The following is a 9,749-nucleotide window of genomic DNA, read 5'->3' on the forward strand; positions in this document are numbered from 1 at the left end:
AATGAGACGCACTCTCTGACAGCAGGTGGCGCCTATGAACAGGGTTGCCAGGTTTTCGCAATAAAACTAGTCCAATCTCATTTCGAGGCGGGTCACCTGTAAAAATCGCATTCCGGGGACTAAATATCACGGTATTGGGGTCGCTTCAACCCACGGACATGAACAACAACCCACGGCAACAGTGTTAAAGTAGCCCAATTCCGCAGGAAAACCGCGGACTTGGCAACACTGCTTATGCAGTGTGTAGGGTAGAAATTAAACTGAAATTGCATTAAATCAGGTTGTTTTAATCAAGATTATGCTGCAAGATTTTTTCTCAACTACATTTAAGTCCCCAGTTCCTGCAATTTTGCCAATTTCCAGTTTATTCCCATATATTCCCGTTAATTCCCATGGAAAGTTTCCAGTCTTGAAAATTCCCGGAATTTTGCAACCCTACTTATAACACACTAAAACCAGTTTTCGACTGTTTTACCTGGACATTCTCTTGGTTAGCATGTTAATGGGAGTTCCTACAAAGGCCTCAGGTTGATTTGGAGAGGAAGGATGTAGGCTAGGCACTTGCATTTCTGACTCTTTAGGGCTGCACAAGAAAAAGTTCAGCTCAAAACAGGTTTTAAAAAGAAAGCATCTCAAATGAAGGTTAGGAAAAACTACTTAGTATAATACCTTTTGAAAGGAGATGAATCGGGAGTGGTGTTCTTGCCAACCCATACTTCCTCGATCTTTGACAAGACATTATTGATAAAGGCTGCTCTGGTCATCACATTTTCAGAGGCTGAACGTTTAGCTACAGTTGACAGAGGCTGGGGTCTTTTAACTAGGATTGAGAGAAAAGCAGGATAAATGCCAATTGCTAACAACTTGTGTCAAATTCTAACACTCTGTCCCAGTGACTATGACCATCATCAGTACCTTCTCTGTGAATCGTAGCAGGGTGTTGGTATGGTTTTGCTCGTTCAATGGCTAATTTCCGTTGAACCCGAGGAAGAACCTTCCCATACTGATTGAGAATGGAGTTCCTTGTGTTTGACCTTTCCTTCATTTTAGGATCCCGATCAGCCTGAATTCAACAAAATTATAACATGATATTTTTTATTTTTTTTAAACAGAACTGATGGAAATCAGATGTAGACTATAATATGAAACTGAACATACTGCTAGGTTAACTTTGAGGGTCTGGTTGAGTTGAAGTGCAGGCACATAATTTGCCTGTTGGAGGTAGTGGACCATGAGCAGCTCCCGGTTCTGGAAACCTCCGGTGTTTTGAAGGAACCGCTGCAAACACTCCTAAACAGACATATTTGAATTAAAGTTAAAAATAAAGTAGGGATGCTCCGATCAGGATTTTTGCAGCCGATACCATGTAACGATTTCTTGTCATTGTGATAGGCCGATACCGATGCCGATTCTGATGCTTCAAGCTTTAGACGGTTTCATTTTATAAAAGGCTTCGTTGAACAAACATGAGCACGTACTGCACGTTTAAAAATCAAAACGAGGTGCGGGTAGCAGCAAACATATTTTGCTTTTCTTATATCCACGGGCGCTGCGGATAATCCGCGGGTCGGGTAATAAAAAATGCATTCTGATTATTTGTGGGTGGGTCGCAGGTGAATAAAATAAATCATAAATGATGCAAATATTAATTACATTTTTTTTTTTTAAATACATTTTTTTCATGAGGCAGACGATTTCACGTGTGTGTGTGTGTATTCGTTCGCCTGATCGGGAAGTTGCAGTGACAGAAACGGTGACATTCCAGATAAAGTTTGAAAGGAGTAAAGCCTGTGTTAATGCTATTGAGGAGGCTAATATGGCCAAAGAAGATATTTTGTTTTATAAATAAATGTTCATTTAAAAGCAGCCCACAATCAGCGTATTAACGGTATGTTACCGTTATCCCTTATGGCTCCGACGAGGTTTTGTTCCGTCCTCCACACTGTGACAACTCACAAAAGACTATTTTTAGCCAAGCAGCGCGGAGAGCCGCTTCAGAAAGGTGGGCCGGTATAAACACAAACATTGACTAGAGCGACCGCGATCAACTCCGGTTCCCGTGGAGCCGTAACGCGCCGCAGACGTGTAGTGAGGTGCAGATCAGCTCTAACGTTACTGAATCTGCTGTTAAAAATGAACCATCCATTCATCATATCATCATGCAAAACATACACGACAAATAGCACATTTTTAATTGTTTCTCGAAACGTCATAGCATTTCCACATCGGCGACGACATGACTGTGGCGCCAAATCATTTATGTCCTCATGCATCATGTACGTTGTCACGCATTGACGTCATCAAATTGTGATTGGTTCATGAGATCGGCCAAGTGTAGTGAGTACCAATGGAGTCATAAAATGTGATTATCGGCCGATACCGATCTCCGGCCGATCGATCAGAGCATCCCTAAAATAAAGCAGTGCTAATATACACTACTGTCCAAAAGTTTTTTTTTGCAACAAGTCTCTTATACTCACCAAGGCTGCATTTATTTAATAATAAAAAAAGAAATATTATGAAATATTACAATTACAATTTTCAGCAGCCATTAATCCCGTCTTCAATGTCTTATGATCCTTCATTCTAACATGCTGATTTACTGCTCAAGAAACATTTATTACTAATGTAGAAAACAGTTTAATATTTTTGTGGAAACAGTGATACTTTTTTTTTTTATTTGATGAATAGAATTGACAGAATATTAGTGTCTATTAGGGATGTAACGATTACCGGTTTGACGATAAATTATGATAAAATTCCCTACGGTTAGTATTACCATTTCATCTTTTAATTATCAAATGCGCACAGCACGCAGAGTAGTTTCATTTTGAGTGAAAACAGGGCGAAAAAGCTGGGAGGTTTTAAAAGAGTGCTAAGGGAATTATACAAATTAATATATGAATTATTGAAGATATTATAAAAAAATGATCCATTCTGACAGCTATTTAATATTAAGTGCTATAGAGACTTGCACACACCTGTTCTGCAAGTTCAAGGGGCAGTTTCAGCAGCTCTTTCATCAGTCCCAGCTCCTGACAGGTCTCAAAAAGAAACTTCATCATCTCCTCCATGTTCAATTTGTTACAGTGCTGTCTTAGCAAAGCCCAGGCCTCCACAATACACCTGGTCACAATACACCAAGGGTAAGAGTCTAGCAACTACAAACGAGCCCACTTAAAGCTGACATATTAATTACAATGGTACACTACAAAAATACCTGTTATGAAGCAGGACAGAGAGGCACAACTTGGCTTGGTTGGTAGTGCACAGGGGAGGCTTCATCACATGCAGGTAGCGCAGGGCGATGCTGTGTTTCTGTTGGCACATCAAAGCCTGCAGGACGCGCTCGTGCTGCCAACTCCACAGAGAGTGACTGGTGGCTGGGTGCAACAGCAGCTCCAGAGAGCTCTGGGGGAGATGAAAACCATTCAATATAAATTATTCATGAAGTATCATGATGTAAGTACCTCTGGCATTCATGCAAAATACGCTAAGAGTAGTGTTTAAACTGATATAGCCCTCATATTTGCTAGTAGATCATTTTTCTGTTGTCACCATTCAAACCATTTATAAATCAAACGTTTTCTTTACAAATTACTAGTATATGCAAAAACATTGATTTTTATACCTCATGATCATGATGATCTAGCAACCACAGGCCTTGTACCAGTTTTACCAACCCAATGGGAATGGCAAACGCTGTGGGAAAAGACTCCACGGATGCCCCACTTTTATTAGGAAATGAGTACATCACATCCAGTAACAAATAAATAACCTAAGAGAGCCTGAGTCAAGGAATAATCTTTACTAACCAACAACAAACAACACAATATTTATGGCTAGATGTACTAGAGTAAAGAACACCAAAAGGATACAATAGCATGTTTGGCAGATTCTTCAATGTTTTCCAGGAGGTAAATATCCAGCAAGGCCTGTACCAGGGACAGATCACAAAAGATTTAAACTAAGCGCAGCTGAGGGCGGCAACGTTGTATAAACATTCAACAAGTCTTAACTTACATGAAGTGATGGGGGAGGATACGGTCCCATTCCACCCTCATCCCTTTTCCAAAGCTCAGCAAGGCGTTCCCCACACTGACTCACCAGGCCATCAATCATAAGGCAGTCTGCACACCACTTGTCCCTATTGGAGGAAAATGATTTTTTTTTTTGTATCTTGTTAGATACAATGTGACTTTTGGAGACCTCTTATAATTATATTATATATTAATTTATGCATTTTATTTTGTCATTAATCATGAATAAATAACTACAATTATTTAAACAATATAAATAATGCTAAATAAACAAAAGCACAACTTTTCTTTGGCAATTCAGCCACTTACTTTGCCAGTCTCCGCAGCTCCTCCCTCTGGCTGATGTAATAATTCTTTATAATAGAATGACTGTAAAAGGGCCTTGATATCTGCAGCACATCATCATCATCTGTTGACAGATGAACACTTCGAGTTCATCATTTGCAATGCACAGATGTGTTTAAAGAACCTGAGTGAAGCTTTGGACAAGGTCATACCAGAGCCCTCTGGAAGGAGACCAGTCCGACAGAACCACAGAACCACCTGAGCGTACTGGGAGATCAAGCTAGACACCATGCATTTATTCATGAGTCCAATCAACCCTGCAAGTAACCAAAAATTAGACGGCAATTCTAGCGATTTTCAACTTCACATATAACAGCACAAAACAGTGTGAAGTCTGTGTACACTCCGACACCTTTCTGTGTGAGCTCCTGAGCCTCATTTAGCAAACAGTGGAAAATGGTGCTAAGGTTTGCCAGTAAGCGCTGACTGTGCTGTAGCAGCTGCAGTGTCTGGGGATCTGTGAAGTTTGCGGTGCTGTCAAAGAGCGGAGCACCTGGAGAAAAAGAGAAAAGCACGATCAGAACGCTGTTAAATTTGCAACAAGACCATATTTAGAGAAATGGGTGTAGAAAACTCACATATTTCATCCAATTCTTCTTTGGTGCGTACAACCTTATTCCAGGCCCACTCCAGTATGTAGCGCAGATTGACGGCTGACCCTGGTTGCTCTGCGTGCAGAAATTTGGCAGAAAGTTATATGAAGTACTGAAGTAATGGCTGCTGAAAATTCAGCTTTGCCATCACAGGAATAAATTACATTTTAAAATACATTAAAATAGAAGTAATTTTAAATTGTAATACCATTTCAGAATATTACTGCTTATACTGTATTTTATCAAATAAAAATGCTGGCTTGGTGAGAATAACAGACTTTAAAAAATAAAAATAAAAAAATCTGACAACTTTTGAACGGCAGTGTAAATTATTGATACTGAAATTTTTTCTAGATTACGAATGCATTACTTCTCTCATCCTCACCTTCAGTGGTCCACTGTTTAATACAGCCAGTGATGAGTCCCAATGAGCTTGTCTCCACAGCAGTGCACAAGATAGCATCAAGCTGCTCTTCCTGAATGCAAATTACAACGTATGCAATAAACATATGTGCATTACTGGTATAAATCATCTGATACCAGTAGTTCTACATGTGAGTGAAATCTATTAAGCTAATAATCAAACAAATTTAGTTAAAGCTGTGTAATGTTAAATAAAGCGTGTGATACCTGTGAGAGGCTGGAGGGCTGGACATCAGCCAGACGAGAGGATAGGAGGCCAGACATGAGACAGCGCGAGTATCCATTAGAAATGCTGTCACCTAAACTTGGTGCCACCTTCTTCAAGTAGCTCAGGGTCTGAGAGTAAAGAGAAAAAGTTTAACAGACCAAAAACAGTAAAGACTCTGCATAGTATACAACAGGGACAAAACCTAACCTCTTTTTGATAGCCAGAGCAAGTAAAGTGCACAATTCCAGCATTAAGCAAACAACTTCCATCTAGAATAGAAAAAGAATACAGAGGTTATGACATATTAAATACATCCATTATACATGCAATATAAGATCATATCAAAAAATGAACATGTCTTGCCAAAGTTGTAGGTTGTGGGATGGAAGAACTGTTCCGGTGGAGGACAGGTGTAGGGCAGACCCCTACTTAGACTGCGCTCATGAATCAGGATGTCCAACAGAGTATAGGGAGCTGTCGTTTCGATCACACAGTCAAGAGACCACACTGCCAGATACGGACAGTTTCGTAAGGATTCACCCGTTCTGAACGGAAAGAGAAATTCTATTTACATGTGCCTCACAACACACTGACTGCACTTTTAACGTTTACTATAAACATACCCACCTCAATGAATCTGGCATCTGAGCATGGTACCATCGGTTAATGTCAAAAACACCGATGAAGGTCGATGGCTGGCCTTGTCCATACGATTTAACTTGCCAGCTGAAAACTGACACACTTGTATCAGGAGACGCCACTAAAAAGCAGAAAAACGAATGTTATAGAAAACATGCAATGTCAATCAATCAGTCTGCAAAGTATGATTTGGACATATTAAAAAAACCTTCATTCATGCTGTCGTCACGATCAGGGTGGTGGCGAAACTTCTCTATGGTCTGACAGCTGATCAGACGCGTATTGTTGGCCTGAGCTCTTAGAGGAAACGCTGTACCATTCAAGTCCTGGCTGTAACGTTCCTCACAATACTCCAGACCCTGAGAGTCAAACATCACACACTGAATGAATATTTTGCAAGAACATTGTATATACATACAAAAACTGTGCAACATTCAAATAAATTTGAGAATCCTGAATAACTCGGTCCGCACCTCATAAATAATTTTCCCTGAAGCCAAGCACTTCCTCTCCCCAAAGGCCAGTTGTAATAAATGGAGGCTGACTACATCCCCCTCACTACAAAGACAAAAATACACCAGAATAAAATCAAAACATAACCACACAAAGTCAAAACAATCAGATTATTATGTCGCCCTATTACAATAGCAGCACATGAAACAGCAAACTTACTGATCCTGTGCAGACTGCACTGCCCACAGATAGCAACAGTTCCGTGGGTCATTCTCTGGCTCCTGGAAGGTAAATGCATAGACAGGCACTCTGCCACCCTCTAGTTGTGAGTGATATCTAGAGAGCAAGAGGACGTGTTCAGAAACAAAATTCATTGGTGCATCAATACATTAAAGTAGCAATGAAACAAAAGTAGTGACAGATCTTTTCTTCAGTAACGTGACATACATCTTGAGTAAATCATATTACTGAAAAAGAAAACAAAGACTGGGGACTTGTTCTATCCACCGATTGTTGATTGGATGGAGGCAGATATAAAAATGTGAGCTTCCAGTGGATTGTAAAGAAGTGAATTTAAAGGGGAAAAAAGTCAGGTCACGCTTCTTTTAAGTCTTTCACTCACTCTTTTTTGAGGGTCTTCATGTTCCAGAGCTGCAGGTTGCCATCTGAAAAGCCCACAGCGAGCTGGTTGGTGCGTTGGATGTACTGCAGGGCTGTCGCTCCAGTACCTGTGGGGCTGCTGAGCTGAAGACAAAGATGTCTACCCTGCTGCGTCACACCCTCCCGTAACTGTGGGATCTCAGATGGAGACTTATTGACCACCTCCAGATCTGTGGCCAAAACAAAATAAAATGGTTTTAGATTATGGAATGTTTTCTTTTTTTTTTTTTACTGTTCACATGAAAGCTTTTGCTAAGAGAAATAACAGTCCTACCTGAAGCCTCCAGTTCACTCTGACTACAGGACAGGTCATCCTGACAGAGATCAACCAGCAGAACGTGACCGACATCTGTGACCACAGCAGCCACACCAAAGAACCAGCGCAGACTCTGGTGTAGATGCTGTGTGCTAGCGCTGGCCCCTCCGTAGCTAACAATGGGCTCAATGGCTGTGATCTGCAGAAGAACCAGATATTCTTTTCAATCACATGATCCTTCATAGTAGTGTCTTTATAAAACAACAGATGTGGAACAATTACAAGAAACATATGACAGTCAGGGTGCATTTTAAGAAATTGATTATATAATCAAAGAATTCTACAACACTTAATAAACTCATTTACACTCACTCAGGATTAATGTAGTTAACTAAAAAAACAAAAACACTGCACTCACTCTGCCTGGGATGACCACAGCCTTGACAACACGGGAGATACCAAGATCATACAGACACAACATGCTGCCCTCGGCTTCCTCCAGACCGATGAGCAGCCCTGTTCGCTTTAGCCAACAGAAGTTCCGCACGGCCAACACTGCGGGCGGGTGCTCGGACACCCCGCTGAAGCGGTAGGCAGAGAAACGCTCTCCAGTAATGGCATGGACCACTTCCAATTGAGGCCCACAGGCAAGCCAGGCCAGTCCACTTTTCCCTGCACCCAATAAATAAGAGATGTCGGTGAAATACAAGAGGAGAACTGAAGATCTAATAGTAACCTAGGAAACATACATGAAAAATCTAAAACATGGGTTTATACATGTAGTCAAGTGATAATCAGGACATGCCATCTGTGAATAACAAGACTCACCAACAGTAAATCTCCCATTCAGCAAAGAGTCCAACGTAACTTCATCCTCCCCAAGAGCATCTACCGTCACCTCTGGGAAGCGCAGCAAGCTGCTGGTGACTTGGGCTGCCAGGTCACGCATGCTTACTGAAGAGAAAACACATGCTAAAATTAAATCTGCCTGCCCTGAAACATCAAGCATACAAAATAGTTCAAGAAACTGAACACAAACAGAATGTGTTTCAACCTAGTGCAAAAATCAACATTATGGACAAAGAACAACCTCATACACAACAGCAGTTGTCAGCACTTTTGCGCCTCCAATGGAGCAGTTGGCACATATGTATGTACCACACTTGTGTTTCCTCTAAACATACAATAAAACAGTGCTTATCAACTGGTGGGCCTGTTCAGATGAGCTCATGGACAGTCAGTGAAGGAGCAAAAATTAAAAAAAAAGAAGCTAAAATGTATAAATTAAAAGGCTGTACACCCAATCAACCTCTACTATATTTTGATGAATATTCATATTTGGCTGGTAGTGTTAAATTAAACAATAAAAAAAAAAATCCGGCAACGGAAATAATTTCATACATATGAAAACTAAAACTAAATAAAAATAAAAATAAATTTAAATTTATAAATATTAAATATTTTTATATAAATATTTAAAAAAGACAAGCACATAAAAGTACTAAAACACCCAATTAAAACTGAAAATATACAAATCAACGTCAATTCAAAATATGAATATATAGTATAAAAATAAAAATAAATAACACTGCTTGGTAGAAATTAACCATTATGGGCAGGTCACATGACTTTCTCAAAAATCACCACAACTATAAACAAGGAAAAAGAAAATACATACACTACATTAAATACAGGTCAGATAAACAAGGTTTGTACCAACTACCAACCAAAATTAATTTTGTGCAGTGAATTATCCAAGAGATTGGAAAATTAAACATGGTAATACTCTTGTAGCTCATGTTTATGTTTTGTTTACCAGCTTTAAAGGGGTCATATGATGCGATTTAAAATGTTTCCTTTCTCTTTGGAGTGTTACAAGTTCTTGGTGCATAAAGAAGATCTGTAAAGTTGCAAAGACTAAAGTCTCAAATCCAAAGAGATATTCTTTATAAAAGTTACGAGTCAACCATGCCTACCTAAAACGGCTCATTCTAACCTGTCTACGTCATGATGTGGGAAGATTTGCATAACACCGCCCAAATGTTCACGCAAAGAAAGAAGGCGTAACTTTTATTCTCACTGTAGTATTGTTGTTGCCGCCGCTGCCATGTTGTGGAAGCGCTGTGTGTTTC

At 40.0% G+C, this 9,749-nt stretch overlaps 1 protein-coding gene across 2 annotated transcripts in view; it reads right to left on the reverse strand.

Moving 5' to 3' along the window:
* LOC107681954 (protein ELYS-like) overlaps window positions 1-9,749 on the reverse strand; it is a 20,990-nt gene that overhangs the window by 8,116 nt on the left and 3,125 nt on the right. Inside the window, exons 2-26 of one of the 2 annotated variants that reach the window (XM_016478338.1) lie at window positions 8,446-8,567; window positions 8,036-8,289; window positions 7,636-7,816; window positions 7,324-7,531; window positions 6,921-7,037; window positions 6,722-6,806; window positions 6,457-6,607; window positions 6,237-6,369; window positions 5,973-6,154; window positions 5,817-5,878; window positions 5,609-5,737; window positions 5,364-5,454; window positions 4,964-5,053; window positions 4,738-4,878; window positions 4,538-4,642; window positions 4,350-4,449; window positions 4,024-4,147; window positions 3,879-3,935; window positions 3,632-3,778; window positions 3,221-3,411; window positions 2,982-3,126; window positions 1,159-1,290; window positions 916-1,063; window positions 670-820; window positions 476-583 (exon numbers count right to left, since the gene is read on the reverse strand). In XM_016478338.1, the coding sequence (XP_016333824.1) occupies window positions 476-583; window positions 670-820; window positions 916-1,063; window positions 1,159-1,290; window positions 2,982-3,126; window positions 3,221-3,411; window positions 3,632-3,778; window positions 3,879-3,935; window positions 4,024-4,147; window positions 4,350-4,449; window positions 4,538-4,642; window positions 4,738-4,878; window positions 4,964-5,053; window positions 5,364-5,454; window positions 5,609-5,737; window positions 5,817-5,878; window positions 5,973-6,154; window positions 6,237-6,369; window positions 6,457-6,607; window positions 6,722-6,806; window positions 6,921-7,037; window positions 7,324-7,531; window positions 7,636-7,816; window positions 8,036-8,289; window positions 8,446-8,566 (3,353 nt within the window). In that variant the 5' untranslated portion in view covers window position 8,567. Of the gene's footprint in view, window positions 1-475; window positions 584-669; window positions 821-915; window positions 1,064-1,158; window positions 1,291-2,981; window positions 3,127-3,220; window positions 3,412-3,631; window positions 3,779-3,878; window positions 3,936-4,023; window positions 4,148-4,349; window positions 4,450-4,537; window positions 4,643-4,737; window positions 4,879-4,963; window positions 5,054-5,363; window positions 5,455-5,608; window positions 5,738-5,816; window positions 5,879-5,972; window positions 6,155-6,236; window positions 6,370-6,456; window positions 6,608-6,721; window positions 6,807-6,920; window positions 7,038-7,323; window positions 7,532-7,635; window positions 7,817-8,035; window positions 8,290-8,445; window positions 8,572-9,749 lie in introns of both variants that reach the window. The other variant, XM_016478330.1, reaches the window with a different exon arrangement.

The sequence above is a fragment of the Sinocyclocheilus anshuiensis genome, unplaced genomic scaffold, assembly GCF_001515605.1.
Source record: "Sinocyclocheilus anshuiensis isolate Anshui unplaced genomic scaffold, SAMN03320099.WGS_v1.1 scaffold1098, whole genome shotgun sequence".
Lineage (NCBI taxonomy): Eukaryota > Metazoa > Chordata > Actinopteri > Cypriniformes > Cyprinidae > Sinocyclocheilus > Sinocyclocheilus anshuiensis.